At 38.9% G+C, this 15,500-nt stretch overlaps 1 protein-coding gene and 1 long non-coding RNA gene across 4 annotated transcripts in view; one reads left to right on the top strand and one right to left on the bottom strand.

The window, feature by feature from the left end:
* The window catches only part of SVEP1 (sushi, von Willebrand factor type A, EGF and pentraxin domain containing 1), a 126,228-nt gene that overhangs the window by 91,520 nt on the left and 19,208 nt on the right, over positions 1–15,500 (bottom strand). For all 3 annotated transcript variants that reach the window (XR_011147880.1, XM_069002437.1, XM_069002438.1), the window contains exons 2-3: positions 13,068–13,323; positions 11,721–11,897 (exon numbers count right to left, since the gene is read on the bottom strand). Coding sequence is in view for 2 of the 3 variants with exons in the window: in XM_069002437.1 (XP_068858538.1) it covers positions 11,721–11,897; positions 13,068–13,323 (433 nt within the window). In the remaining variant the exon portion in view is untranslated. The remainder of the gene's footprint in view (positions 1–11,720; positions 11,898–13,067; positions 13,324–15,500) is intronic.
* Positions 54–8,606, top strand: LOC138103801 (uncharacterized). The gene is made up of 4 exons (XR_011147864.1): positions 54–309; positions 4,472–4,530; positions 5,299–5,561; positions 8,518–8,606. It is a non-coding gene; the product is annotated as an uncharacterized lncRNA (long non-coding RNA).

Here is a 15,500-nt window from a genome sequence, read left to right as displayed (position 1 = left end):
GGTAGGTAAAAACAAGCAGGGGAACAAGAAGGCAGAAAGGGTCTTCTCACAGGCTCTCAGGGTACAAGGTGCCCTCTTGTTTGTGACAGAGGGGAAAGTGCCCAGGCAGCTGCTGATGAAGTACTGTTGATGGTGAAGCATTATCAGGAGAGTGAAGACAGCAGAATCCTGGAGGCTGGCAAAGCAAGAGACCTCATTTAGCTGGAACTGAAGGCCATACAAACTGTGCTCTTGGGGCCACAGTATAGCTTGTTACTGCTTCTAGGCCAAACTCCTCTGGCACTTAGGCTGGGACAGCCATTGTTATGGGTGAGTTTTGGGCCCTTCAGTACAAGAAAGACACTAGGGTGAAGCATGCCCAGAGAAGGGTAGTAAAGATGGAAAAGGGTCTAGAGCACAAATAGCTGAGGGAGCTGGGGATGTCTAGCCTGGAGAAAAGGAGGCTCTGGGGAAAACATTATCAGTCTCTACAACTCCCTGAAAGGAGGTTGTTGCCAGCTGGGGGTCAACCTCTTCTAAGTAGCAAGCTACAGGCAGACAGGAAATGGCCTCAAATTGTGCCAGAGGAAGTTTAGGTTGGATATTAGGAAAATTTTTTTCACCAAAAGGGTTGTCAAACTTTTGAAGAGACTGTCCAGAAAAGTGGTGGAGTCCTCAAACCCGGAGGTATTAATAGATGTGTAGGTATGGTACTTAGGAACACGGTTTAGTGGTGGACTTGGCAGTGTTAGGTTAATGGTCAGAACCAATGATCTCGGCTGCCTTTTCCAACCTAAACAGCTCTGCGATTCTATCAGTACTGCAATGGAGTATCACTGCTAAGTAGTGAAAAAGGTAGGCATGAAGGGAACACTCAGCTACTGTTACACTAAAGAGATACTGCCAGAGGGTCCCTTAGTGTCTGAGGCAAGTATGATCTCTCTCAGTCCAAATTTTGTGATCACATTACTTCTGTTCTCAGGGGTTCGGACTGTGAGCACAAGGTGAGGTACTGGTCCACTTAAAAAGCCATACATGGACACAGCTTGGCTACTCTCACTGATGAAGTCAAGTCACTAAAGAAAACTAAGTGTCCTTGCCTTTGTGTCATGACCTAACCAGAGCCCCTGACATGACCTGTGCCATGACCTAGCCAGAACCTCTGTGCTAGCTACCATTGGGACAAGTTTTTAAATGTTTTTGGCCATCCAGGAAGAATATGGGTGTTTACAGAAGTGTCATGTTTTAAAAAAGGTATTGCAATTCATAAGGCATTTTGAATTTCCATTCAGAAATAAAAAAGAGCAAAATTTATACATGTGTTTTACTCCTCTACAATTCAAAATGGCATAAAACCCTCAAATGATGGGATTTGCAAGTGACAGCATATTTTGATACAAAGTTGAGGCAAAGGCTTAGGCTCTAAAATGAGGGAAACATTTGCATTTCATGTGATATTCTTCAGCAAGCTGACAACAGAAATAGGCCTAAAGGATCAGAGTATGCTTAGGCATACATACTAATATCTCTGTGAGACAGAAATTAATGCAAGTCCAAAAGAAACACCAGCTGAACAACGTGTAGCTCTTCTGGTATATGACCATGAGGCTTGGTAAGCACTACTTACATCCTGTGCTGACACCTTGACTCCTCAGAACAAGGGTACTCAACTTCCCACTTTCCTCCTTGTATGTAGAAAAACTTATTCCTGTGAACTGAGTTACTTGACTGACTTTTACAGTATTTCATATTCCTGCAAGAAAACCCCTCTTCCATGCCATCTGTCTTGAGACTCAAGGCACCACTGTGTCACACAGGGGTAAGAGATGCAGAAGATACAGACTATTTATCTGCTGCATTTAAAGTTGCTAGTGCACCTCCATCCTTGACTGGACTCCCCAGAGTGGGCACACACAGTGTTGCTGATATAAGATGCACTCCTATGACACTAAAGTTATTGCAGCAGGCTTTAACAGGCTGACATTCCCATGCCTGCACAGGCTTCATGGTGTGTTCTGAAGTCAGCAGGTGGGCGATGTGCGAAATGTGGACTAGAAAGAGAAAACACAATAGCAGGCTAACATTTTCTTCCAGAGCTCCAGATATTTTTATACAGTCATAAAACTCAGAATATATGTTTTTAAATTCATGTGACTTTGAGTATTCCCAGCTCATCCTGTAGGTGCTTCTGTGTTCCACCAGAATACTGCCTCTATACAGTTTTCAATACCACCTATGTGTATTTCCAGATATGAGTTTCACTAGCAGAACACAGTGAGAATTTAGCAAGCACTTTTCTGCCATAACACCAAAAACCAGAGCTGACGCGGAGCTTGACAATAGTCAGAGGAATGCTGTACTCTCAATTAATCTGTGAAGTTTTAACCAACAAACAGGCTGGAGTTAATGGCAATAATCTGTAAAAAAATGACATGCTGTATTAGTAGCCCCAACGCAGAAAAGTTCTTGTACTTTATCTTCTGGAATTTTTGTTTGAGAAACAAACCACGTGCCACAAGGAGATGGCAACTTTGCATGGATACTTACTAGCCTGTACAAGGGAACACCCTTCCTTTGAACTTTTTTGGGGCAAAAGTTCGTCCTTTTTTTTTGCTATCTTCAGAATGTTTTTTTTGATGTCAGGGAAAAAAAAACCCCAGCATATTTTCTTAATGGCCAGGAGAAAGATCTCAGGTTGTTAAAATAAGTGCAGGTCTGTGTAAAATCAGTGCATCTGACCATACCCACACAGATGGGAGATTTTTGCTGTTTCTCTAGGCTTTACATTGCTTAAAACCTGCAATTTAGTGCCTAATTTTGTAGGGTTTTGTTTCAAATCTGCCAGGTCCAAATTATATCTAAATGACGTGACTATAATTAGACCACACACTGCTTTCCATTAACTATGTTTTACTCACTTCTGTATCATCAGTGTTTCCCAACTCCCCACCAGCCCCAAGGTCCATTCATTCTTCCTATTCTTATTGACTAGAAATTCTCCTATTCAATACATTTCAGACTAGGGAGAAAAAATTCAACTTCTCAAACCACCTTCAGGTGTCAGTTCTACTAAAACATCTGCATTGGAAGTATTGAGTTGTTGTTCTGGCTTTGTTTTGCATGGTTACAAACGAAACCCTAGGGTTTTGGCCTGAAGTGGTTCCCATTTCTACGCAGAGTCCTGATTCTGTTTTCATCAAATCACCAACAAATCCAGTAAAAAACAATTTCCTGTTTCACAAAATTGATCTGTGCTGCTGCTTTCTCATTCCCTAGGGACCAGATCACACTCCACTATGCAGTCAGCATTGTTTCAGGTTGAGAAATTTGGGCTACCTGCAGCAGATTTTAGGCTGATAGAAGAAAACATGGGTGCTTATAAGACAGTCAACCCAGCTGCTCCATTCTGGCTGCTGAGTCCTTGGCAAATATAATCAGTTCATAATGGAATATCTGCAGCCTACATGCTGTGATTCTTCTCCAAGATGAGTGTGCTTTTGGACCCTTTTCATCACAGTGTTTTTTCCACCATACGCTTCTTGGTGTCCATGGTCTTTTCTTGAGTGGTACTAGAATCTGAAGTGCTTCTGGACCCCCATGGGTCTGAAGAAACAGAGAATGTGGGACCAAGGAGCACAACTGCAGAGGACAGAGAGGGCTCCTCCCTGAAGTAATTGTGAAATGATCTGAGGAACCTGCCAGACAATTTTCCACAGAGAGCACGGGATGGGACAACCGTGCTGGACGGGACAACCGAAGAGGCAGCAGAAAAACAATCTCATCCCTTCTCACTACGATGTTTATGCTCTTATGAGGGTGGTAGACAAGTGAAGAAACCTCTATATTGCTTTTCAGGTACACAGTCCTTGAAAGGCTTTGCTTAGGCCAAAGTCTGCAAACAAATGACTTATTTAGATGTGGTTATGACTGATGAGTTTTGTGCACCTTTACTTGTAAGTTTTCTTCCCCTTCTCAGCAAAAACCAAGGCAAGTAACAGGTCACCACCTCTGAACATTTGCAATTGCTGCAAATTGCATTTTATACACAATAATATCATATTGGGAGAGAAGTAGATAATTTTGTTTAAAATGTTGAAAGGAACAGTACTCTTTCTTACAGTGAAAGCACTTTGCAGTATTCCCTGGCTTGGGTTAATTTCACAGCATAAGGCAAGACAAGGATTAAAAAAAAAAAAAGGAAATATTCCTACACCTCATTTCAATGTGAAACTGATTCTGAGAGATAAGAGTCAAATTTGTTTGACATTGTGACAAATACACTGTGTACAATCCATCAAAATCCAAATGTAGAGACACAGGGGATGCCTGATTCTGTCGCAATGAGAGTGCTATGCTCAAGTCCAGTTAAATGGATCAACTTTGACGAGACTTCAGGTGCAATTTTATGACAAGAGAAATTATGATACTTATGCACAACCTCACAGGCACTAAGATTAAAACTTGCAAGTTAACTGTAGTAATTACTTTCTAGGAATTACTAAAGTAGTTAAATGTGAAGCTTCAGAGCCCTGGAGACCCACCGGGAGCAAAGTAAGTAATTAAAACAAATTTTAAGTCTCTTAACCTCTCTCCTCCCTTCAAAATTAACACTTTGCTGTATACTGCTATCTTGTTTTGTCCTTGATGCACTGTTTCAAGAATTTAAATATTTTCTTCTCTAAGACAAAAGTTACTTAAAAGCTCACAGAACGCTAAGATGTCTGCTTTTAATTTGTGAGATGGCACAAGTTCAGGAACAATATGTCTATGAAAACATCCTGGCTATGTGTTTCTGAAAAGGCAGTGAAAGTAAGATGACACTATGTGATCCACAGAGGTAACCAAAGAATGTTGCAATAGAAAACTTTTCATTAAGGATTTCAAGGGACAACTATTCCAATAAGTGCCTGCTATGATGCCAGACCCAATCCTAAAATAGATTCTCAAATCTGCAAGACCAGTCAACGGCTTATCAAAGGCCCTTATTAAAATGGTTTGAGCCTAAACTGTTTAAAAATCAGTGACAACTGGCTGATTAACATTTTAAGCAGTTAAAGACAGCATATCCAGGGCAGATTTTGTAAACCACCACTTCTCCCAGGACTGCACCACTGAAAAAGGATGTTTTCATACCATGTACAATCCCAGTGAAGGTAAGGGAGACTGCTTTTCATCCTGTCTAGAGGCTTAGGACAAAGCCCAGGCTTAAAAGCAGGTTTTACAGTAATTACCTTAAAAAAGGTTTTACAGTAATTTAGTGAAAGGCTAAACCTAGCAGGTACTGTATTTACACTTTTTTTTTTTAACCTTTTTCATTAGAATGACTGCCTGAAATGTTTACCTTGTGGACAAAGGACACATGGAGACAGGCTCTGTGGAGAGCCTAAGTCCGATTGACACAGAAAGCTGAAGATTATTTCTGTGTCATGTCTATTTGTAATCAGAGTATGGTTTCTGCATCTCTCAAGCCCTCCAAGTGGTTGATTTTTTTCTCCTCAAATTGCACATATGTTCTGGAGGCTTTATTTTCATGACATTTGGAGATGACCGGGATATATCACTTCGAAGATAAGGAAAAAAGAGTAAGTTGTACATCACTTTCTAACATTCCAACAAATTTATTTCAGACACAGTTCTGTACTTAATAGGAAAGAGTCTGGTTTAGCATAGAAATTTATTTTCTAAAGCCTCAGATGACATCTAGATGGAAAGGATGAATCTTTTCAATACTATGTACAGATGCAAAATTATATCTCTGCTTTTCTGGTCTGCATACGTCAAAATTGAATCTGGGTTTTCACCTTCACCATACAACTTCAATTGTTAAAGAAATTCCTCAGAAATGGTGCAGAAATGCAGAGAAAACTTTTTTGTTATTTGGTTTTTTTTTCAGTTTTTGGGTTTTCTTTGCTGCGACAGTTCCGTTTAAAATTCAAGGAGAACAAGTTATGCAAGTTATGTGATACATAGAAAAAAAAAATACCATAGAAACATTGTTACCCATATTAGCTATCATGTTACTTACACTTTTTACTTTTGTAACAGAAGATATATATAGTTGACACACAAGGTGAAGAGTCACTCAGTTCCAAGGACTTGATCCAGATCACATTGATACTAGTGGAGATACTCTTACCCACTTCAACTGGCTTGTCTAAACTACAGATATGGGGAAAACCCACCTGCAGCTTCATGTGCTAGTTATTTACGTGAAAAAACCTGTACCAAATTGACTAAGAAAACCCCCTTTTTTATAATTTTGCAGGCAAAGTCCTTGTGGATAGATGCTAAAACTTTTGCTATTTTAATTTTTTTATTTTTTATTTATTTTTTTTTTTTATGGAGAGCTCACTGTCTGACTCTACAGTTTGTTTAAGAGTTTTTCTGATGGACTAAACCTGCCTTTAAATTCACTGCCAGAAATGCCCCATCTTCATAAAGGAGGTTGTACAGGCTTCCAACAAATGACTTTGTGTCAGAAGTCACTTAAAAAAACAGCAAAGGTACTGTAGGATCATGCAGGTACCTCCATCTCTGCCAGTCATTCCTACAAAATAAAATAAAAAAACCCAACCAACCCAAAGCCTCTCCTGATATGAAGAATACACTGACAACACACTTTTAAATTTTCAAACCAAAGGATTTATTCCTACTGTGTGCTCCATTTTGAAAAATCTTGAGGCATCCAATTAAGTTTTTCCCTCAGCCTTGCTTTGCTTCCTATAGCAACAAGCAGGAGAACCTGTACCCTAATTTTCAGAAGCAAGAGCAGGAAGTACTGCACTTCAAGGGACGAATTTATGAGAAAGCAGATTTAAATGTAAATATCTGGAATAGCATGTCTGCATGCTTCCAGATGCGTTCATTTTGCACACAAAATATTTGTAAAAGCCATTTTCTTCAGTCCTGTTTCTTACATTATTGTTTTCAGTCTTAAAAAAATTTTTTAAAGGTAATCAACCTACTAAACTTCTGCTGTAGCCATGCCTATAGTATCTGTTTTTTATTTCCACCTTTCTCATCCACTTGTCTTCCAGTACTCTCAGCAGAAAACCACTGGAAAACTGATTTACATTTCTCTTGTACTCACCTCTCATGATGTTACAACACCCTCACTAGAAAAACACATTTACATTTCTTTTGTATTTAACCATCATGATGTTACCCTGAAACTCTTACCCATAAAGACTCACAAGATTTATAAGAAATAGAAAAAAATACACAGAATGGCAACACGAAATATTTTTGCCAGTGTTAATTAGGCATCAATTCAGCATTACTTAGTTACAGGCATTTTGCATCCTTGCTCTTGGTTTAGATCCCTCCTCCTTACATGACAGCCAGGCATTTTGACACTGTGTATTCACAATAGAACCTTTGCGTATTGTCACAGATGGAAAGCCACTCAAAAGAGGCTGTAACAAAGGAAGACTAAATTACAAATAATAAAGTATACAAAAGTATCTCATCCCCCCAAAGGGTTACAGAAATGGGATCATGATTAAAGAGCTGTTCAGTAAAAGGGGTGAATAACATGTTGACAGATGTTGTACACAGAGAAAGGTCTCTCCAGTAAAAGTTTTCTGTCTCTACAGCAGGTGAGTCTAACTCCTAAGTCTTTCCAAACTGTGAAGGTTTTGAAAGCATTTAATTAAGGCTTCATTAAGCACATACATCCCAACTTCCTTGCAGGTGTAAAATTTTTATTTGCTTCCTTGTTTTGGTATATCAAGATCTGCAGGGTTATATGACACAAAATACTACACTAGCAACCATTTGGCACTTTGAAGAAATGCCCGTTTTTCAATTTGTCAGTTTTCAATGGCTGCAGGTCTTACAGAGAGCCCTCTTTTAGTGACAGCTAAGTTAGAACTGAAGAGTGTTTTTTTGGTTTAGAAATTAAAAGCAAAGGAGAAGAGAGGAATCAAAGCAGACTCCCACCCAGTTTTAAGATGTAGAATCAATGAATGAAAGCATAAAATAGCACTGCTTTGTGAGACAGCAAGAAGCTAAGTTCTAAGAGCTTGAGAATCTGCAGTTCCATAAACTAATTCAAACCTTCAGATTCAACAGGAAAATTTAGCCTGAAATCTTACTGTGCTTGGAGACATTATCAACACTCTTCGTCACACTACCTTTCTTGCTTTCTTTTCCCTCCCTTTCTGTCAGAATCTCTGTACTGTTGGTGGCTCTCCTCCAGATCCATGGTAGGCACTCACTGAAGAGTACAGTTTCATTAAGCCAGTAACTCCTCCAGGGCAGCTAAAGAAATACCTCACACAAAGAAATATTGAGAAAGGGTGATTCAGCTTCTGGGGAGTAGAAGCTCCTGTCAAAAGCAAGGGAGGAAGGAGACAGCATGGCAGCAGAAATATTTACTTTCCTTTGACTAGACCATTGGACACACCACCGGAATTAAAGCTCTTCCTGTGTGACTAAGAAAAGAACTCCTAGTAATACATTAAACACAGAAGTTTCTTTCTAACTAGAAAGATAGCCATTTTATGAACATCAGGTTTTGTTTTGCATTCTCAACAGGAACAATCCTGAAAACCTCATGGAAAAAATGCTCAGATGAAAACTGGGTCCTCAGTCCAAGAAACCACAAAATGCAAATCTTCCCTGCGTTGCTGGACATACATATCCCCGGTTTAAAGTCTTTTCAGTAATGTGTTCTGAATTAATATTTGTAAAAAAAAAAGTAAAAAAAGTTAAGTTTTCACATGTTTTCATGTTTCATTGGAAAGGCTCTTTAGAAATCCAATCCATGTGGTGTTTTGAAGCTGAAACTGTTGCCCTAGTGGTTGTGCATATGATTACTGATATGCTGCATATTCCTAAATAAAAGCCTAGGCAACCTATTAAATATTCATGCATATGGTGGAATTCAATAATTATACCCAAGCAGTGAGATAAATATAAACAAAAGAATGAATAACCAGCCTAGACTAGAAGGAATGAAGTTACTCGTTCTGCCCTGTGAGCTGCACACCACCTTTTTGGATACCTTGTGCTGCAAAAAGTGGGGTCTAAATGTTAGACAAAAGAAACTAGTGGTTGTAAGACAACTGTTTCCTAACCTCCCCAATAACTGTGACGCTTCTTAGGAGTAACTGATGAGGTAAACATGATGGGTCCCACCTTTATTTGCATCATCTTGAACCTAAAAGGTCATCCAACCCAAGAGACCACTTAAAACAGAACTTCTCAAGGAGAGTCTTTGTGAAAAAAATTTATGAAAAGGCCATATTAAAGACATAGATTCTAATCTCCGAAGAGAGAGAAGAAGATACAAATGGAGAGCTGGACATTTGTTTTACTCTCTTATGAAAGGTGCAGTTGATTTGAACAACTCGCCTTTTATTGATGAAATGGAAGAAAGAGTCTTAATGAAAAATCACGATTTATTTTTGCTGCCTTCTGTATTTTTCTTTGGTTGTCTCTAGTTTGAACCTCAACATTTGTAATCAAGGAAAAGAAGGAGAAGAAAAAGTGAAGAGTTACTGAAGAGGAGGTGTTTATGCACTCTGCAATACTTGGGAACTGGTTACACTCCTGCCTCCATTTTTCCTCTCTCTCCCTTCCTTTGCCACAATCATCAAAGATATTTCTGGTCACATGAAGTTCCCAGTGTACGCCAAGAAGTTTTGTTTGGTTTGCTTTTTAAAGTAGAGAACAGTTGGTCTGTTCTTCCTTCAGTCGCACATCATCAACAATATTACAAAGAGCGGGAGGGGACACTGAATTTCTGCTTTTCAGCACAAAGCATGTGTCTCCTATTTTGTTTTACAGAAGCTTTCTAGAGAGTGCTTTCTGGTAATTATGAAAGTAAAAAATTGTTAGGATTTTACATGTTATTCTGATGCCTCACATTTAAAATTATAAACAACAGTAAGGTGGTATAATGAAAAGCACAAGAGCATACAGAATACAACCACAGAAAAGAAACAAAATAGCAAAAATAACCTACTTCACAGAAAAACAATTTCCCTCTTAATTCAAATTCTTTTAAAAAAAAGCCTTACTGTACTAGGGAAGCATAGGCTAGTGGAATATCTTCAGGTTTTGCCAAAAAATGCTAAAAATAGTCCAATTAAAATTGAAGTCCTGTCACTGTAAACTTGCCACAAATCCTCCTGCACGTTATAGAGTGAGGAAAAGTTAAGATGCATTCTTAAGATTCCTTATGCTTTACAAATCCACAGCTATGCTCAGATGTGAAATGTTAAAAAAAAAGGTTGAAATCCTTTTCAGAATAAAAGATTTCAAAATAGGTTGTTTTAAAGAACATGTATTCTCTTTTTTTTCCTGTCTGTCTTGAAGAATGCAAGAGTTGAAGAGAGAATACATAAAGAAAAGGTTTGAGTTACTTAGGTCAAATTCTCCCTAAAGTACATGTATGCAACTTCAGTTGCCATCACAGAGAAGATGGCTGCAGTCATCAGCTTACTGGCAGTGTATCTAACACCAGACCCTTCTACAAACTTATTTCAGAAGCACCTACCAAAGAAGCAAAATTTAAAACTTTTGTCTGCAGCTGCAAAGTGCCCATTTTAAGAAATCTGACTTTTACCATTTTTGGTGGCACTTGAAATGTACAATTACCCCATCAAAAGACCCTTTCATGTAGAAAGGGCAGCTCTAAAATGATGCTCCTGTTCTCTTTAGGAACAGCTCAAAGCAATATTTAATGATACAAGCCACTGATAGAGGCAGAAATGCTGTATCTATTCTGTTCATTGCTTACTATGGCACTCAAAGCGAAGGAAAATTACTTCAATGACAAAAGAAAAATTACGATGAAAATGTGGTCTAAATAAATTAGACTTAGAATTGAAAATAAGCAAAATTGAATAGCTGTATCTGTTTAGAATTAATTGAGCACACAAGGAAGCTACAGCTACTTACATAAAATACGATTCTGATCCAATGTGCCAGTGCTGACATTGATTCCTAACTACATTCCTCTACTCATATTGCACTCAAAACCCAATGAATTCCTGCTTACCTACTGAAAAAAGGAAAGGTATTCCAGAGGAACAAGTTGAATAACAATGTGATAATTGGCAGGGAGTATAATACAACTTTACAGATCAACTTCTGCAAAGAAGTGTAAACTGTTGTTATTTTAACAATACTTTGAATGCATATGAGTAAAAGGGCTTGTCCAAAAAGTAGTAACAAAACCAGTATTAGCGAAATGTCCCAATGACAAGTCTCTGCTTCGTGACTCAAATGTTTTCTTCCTGTAGAGTAACTGGAAGTCATCATGAGAGAATTAAAGCACATTTACATGACTGTAAGTTTTGCTCAGATTTGTCCTGCAAAGATCCACAATTGCAGCCCCTCTCCAAACAGGACAGTTTGTGAAAGTTCGTCATGAGGGAAAAATGTACTATGAGCACTTGAGGGAAAAAGATATTACCTCAGACTTGGTAAACTCATAGTCACAAATTTCCGGTGTGCTCTGTTTCAGGGAAGCTTTACTTTGTCAGAGTACTTGCCCTGTTCTTATCTCTTTCCTGTGTATCTCTTTGAGCTACTGCTGAAGACAAGGTATGAGGTGAGTTTGACTGCTAGAGCTATTCTATGTCTTCAGCCAGAGAGTTTTCCAGAAGCCTTGGAAGCATTTTGATGCAGGTTCATAGCCATAATCCCAAACACGTCTTTTAGCTCTCAGATAGATGAGCCATGTACTCAGACCATACAGAGAAACCCAAATACTGAGACACGAGACTCACCTGTACATTCATGTTGTAGTCCTTTACCATAATATCCTTTTTCACAGATACACTCAAACTGGCCAGTGTGAGTGCCACATTTACAGCTTGCCATGATGTCACAGCAGTTTTCGTTTGCCTCGCAGAGGTATGAACAATGCGATATATCCTCTTGGATATAGCTGCCAGAGGGCAGGTCTGGAATAGTATCAATTCATTAACAAAGAATTCAAACAAAAGTAATCCCACCATCTCACATTATATCATTAGTGAAACATTTGTTAAAAACCCTAGGCTCCAGTTCCAAGTACTAGTGGTGGCAGCATGAAGCAGAGTCTTGCTATGCTCAGCATGCGAAAGATTGGTATCCTTATTCTGGAAAAAGGCTCACTGAAATCCACGGTACACTCAGATTTTCTCACTCAGCTTTATTGGAGTCTAGCACTGCCAGAATGCAGTCTCACTCCCAACAAAAGCTGTTGAGACAGCTTTTCCCAGCTTTGGTGAATGCCATATATGGCATCAGAAGAACACTTGGTCATGGCATGTAAAACTGGTTGGTCATATTATAAAATAAAAATCTTTGGCACATTCACATAAGCCAATCCAACCTTACCTGGAACAAACAGGCTGGCTACAAAGCACCAGAAAAGCTTATTTTGTACCACTTATTTTAAAGTAGCACATTTTTAAAAGTTATAGCAAATAAATTCAAATGGGTAGCCTGACGCATGTTCTAAGCCTCAATCAAGCAGCACTGCCAAACAAATGTTTAATCATGAGTTCTCACTTGCTTGTCTAAACCTACTCTATTTTTCAGGAAGAACCTTTTTTTTTTTTCAGAATATAGCAGATTAAAATAGGGTAAAATCACAGTCCAAACAACTTTCCACCTCTTCCTCTTTCCAGTTTTACTGCGTCTATAAGGTCATAAACTCAAATTGTATTGACCCTTACACAGAGAGATCTCGATCAGTTCTGAACAGGTTTACTGTTGTTGCTGTGTGAGATATCCTAAAGGTATTACGTTTAGTTCTAAGGTGTACATTCGGTGCCTCTTGTACCTGACTACAAGGTTCATCCATTCAAGCACAAGCTACACTGGGCCAAGGACAAAAGGAAGAGCTCAATGGATGTAAATATGTATATACATCAGGGAGGAGAATTTTGCTCACATTTTGTTGGTGATGAGTTAAGCCAAATAAAGTTTATCCTTTTAACTGAGGGACAAACACCTCTGCTAGAAAGTATGAGAAAAATAAAAAGGCAATCAACACTACATGAAATGTAAATGCAAGACAGTACTGGAGATCTTTCTATTCAGACCTCTCTGCTCCCTGTAGATGTCTGAGGTTAGGACATTAATACCTTCATGAAGAGCTCTGCGTGCCAGAGCTTCAAACTCAGCGAAACTGTGAAGCAGATAACAGTGATCTTCTTTTGGATGGGATGCCATATCATTCAGCTCTCGGATATTCCCTTGCCATATTCCAAAGGTGAAGATCTCCACTCCAAGTTCACGCAAGGATGCTGCAATGGGTCTTGGGTCTCCCCCATTGGAATATCCATCAGTAATGAGAAATATCACTTTTGTAGCATTTCCACGGGCATGCCGTAATATTTGCTGGAAGAGAAAATGAAATTGCACACCTCAGAAAAGGGTTAACAGTGATTGATCTGTACACTGCTTCCTCCTTCATATGACTCCTTTTATTTGAATTATACAGCTAATTAAGCCCTTGCAAGATCACCCACTATAACAAAGGTCAAACATCTGCACATAGAGCCTGTGGTTGAACAAGGCCAACCACTGGGTCACACTTTAGGTGGTCACAGTTTGCACAATCACAGAAATCCTGACACGATATGAAATGAGACACTCTTCATTCTCATTGATAAAGTCACCCCTGCATCAGATTCAGCAATGATTCTGACCAGAGCTTAACTGACTTTTTTCAGACTGAAGTTTAAATAGGTAATACAAACAATTGAAACCAAGTGCAAGACCCAAAATACAATCTAACATATTTTAATGTAATCTTTAGTTTCGATCTACTAAACTATAAACCCTACTGCTGATTTATTGTAAGTCTTCTCCTAAGAAGCATTTGGACTGTTCGTTATTTTAAACCCAGCATAACATTCCCCATTTGTCCCTGTTGAATGGTGCTTTCCTCCCTTACAACGGTTTGCTAAGATCACTTTAGATTGTCCATCATGGCCTTAAAAATGCCTGTAGTCCCTTCCACCCTGCTGCTTGCTCCTTCTAATAGTTCACACAAAGGATGTGTGACACTACTCAGTACTGCCTGAGTGGGAACACGCCCCATAGGTTCCTGCCCATTTCAACCTTCCAGTCTGACAATGCAATAGTGCTAATTATTCTCCAAGTAAATTTGATTGTTGGATGACAGGAAGAGCACCAACAAGAAGCCACCCTATGGAGTTACCATGTTGATGATTAGCCTCTGTCTGTCAGAGCATGAGTAAATAAGGGATGACCACCAATTTCCTAAATGTGGCCAGGTGCTGTCCACAATCCTGAAGCAGGGGATTGTGAAGATGTATTTTCTCCATCCCCTGGGAACTTACGTAGAAAAAATTAGATGCAGACTTCCAATTTGGTAGCAGGCAAATTATGACCCTGTTTATTTCAATAATAGATTGTACCATGCTACAATCAATGCAGAAGACCACATTTAATAAACCTTTGAATGATGCTCCAAAAGTCATGTCATTGTATGATGAGTAGGTAAACGTGCTTAAGACGCCCTTAACAAGCACAAACTCCAAAACCAGACATCAACCAAACTGAGCCGTTTTATTACAAAATCTTTGTGTAAGTCTTATGAAGTAAAATCGTCTGGCTTTCACCTCATCCAAAAGCTTACTAGCTAGGCCAATCTAAATAACCTGCAGAGTTTTTAAATGCCTTCTCAGCAAGCCAAGCCACATTTCAGGACAGTTGGATTTTGATTTGTCAGTTCACTGATTTCAGGTAGATACTAAGCAAAAACACGCACACACACCATCAATCAAAGCACATACCATTGGCACTGTGGTCTGAGGGACTGCCAAGCAATGTTCTGCTGTTGGGCTTGATTTTATTACTACTTGTATGCAAAACCCAAAGGGAGTGAAACCAAATTCTCTTGCAGACAAAAATACCCTCCACAAATCAAACTTATTGTTCCTCATATTGCTTAAGTCATAAGTGGAAAACCAGAATGAAAGGGGAAAACAGAATGAAGTGGGAAACCAGAATGAAAAGAATCAGGAAGAAAAAGACAAGACAAAAGGCAACATGAAGACAAACAGTAGGAAAAATGTACAAATGCCTCAGTTCAAAATGCATTCTGAAACTGACGCTCTAATACAAGTGACATTGCAGGCAGAGAGGATAGTGCTGTTTACAATTAACACATATAATTAACATATTTAGCATTAACTGTGCTGTTTTAAAATAGGATATGAGCAACTTAAACTTCTATCCAACTTCTTAAGTATTCAGGCTGAAATTCTCCACTCAGGATGTTTGTTTAAAGCTATTTCAGTAAAAATGGCCTTTTTTTTTGAAAAACAAGACAAGGAAAACATGTCTTCCATCCATACTCACTTGGTTTTGGCAACTGTAGCATCTCTGAGCTTTGGAAAAAGAACCTTCAATCTGCAAATCACATAATAAGCATGCAAAAATATGCCCCAAATATATGCAAGTTGTGGAATGTGTGTAACTGAGGAAGAAACCAAAACTTAGACAGGGTTAAGAGACATAATGGAGATTGCCAGTGCAATTCTCTG

The sequence above is a fragment of the Aphelocoma coerulescens genome, assembly GCF_041296385.1.
Source record: "Aphelocoma coerulescens isolate FSJ_1873_10779 chromosome Z unlocalized genomic scaffold, UR_Acoe_1.0 ChrZ, whole genome shotgun sequence".
NCBI lineage: Eukaryota > Metazoa > Chordata > Aves > Passeriformes > Corvidae > Aphelocoma > Aphelocoma coerulescens.
The sequence above is the reverse complement of the archived record's forward strand: the minus strand, read 5'-3'. Positions and strand labels throughout refer to the sequence as shown.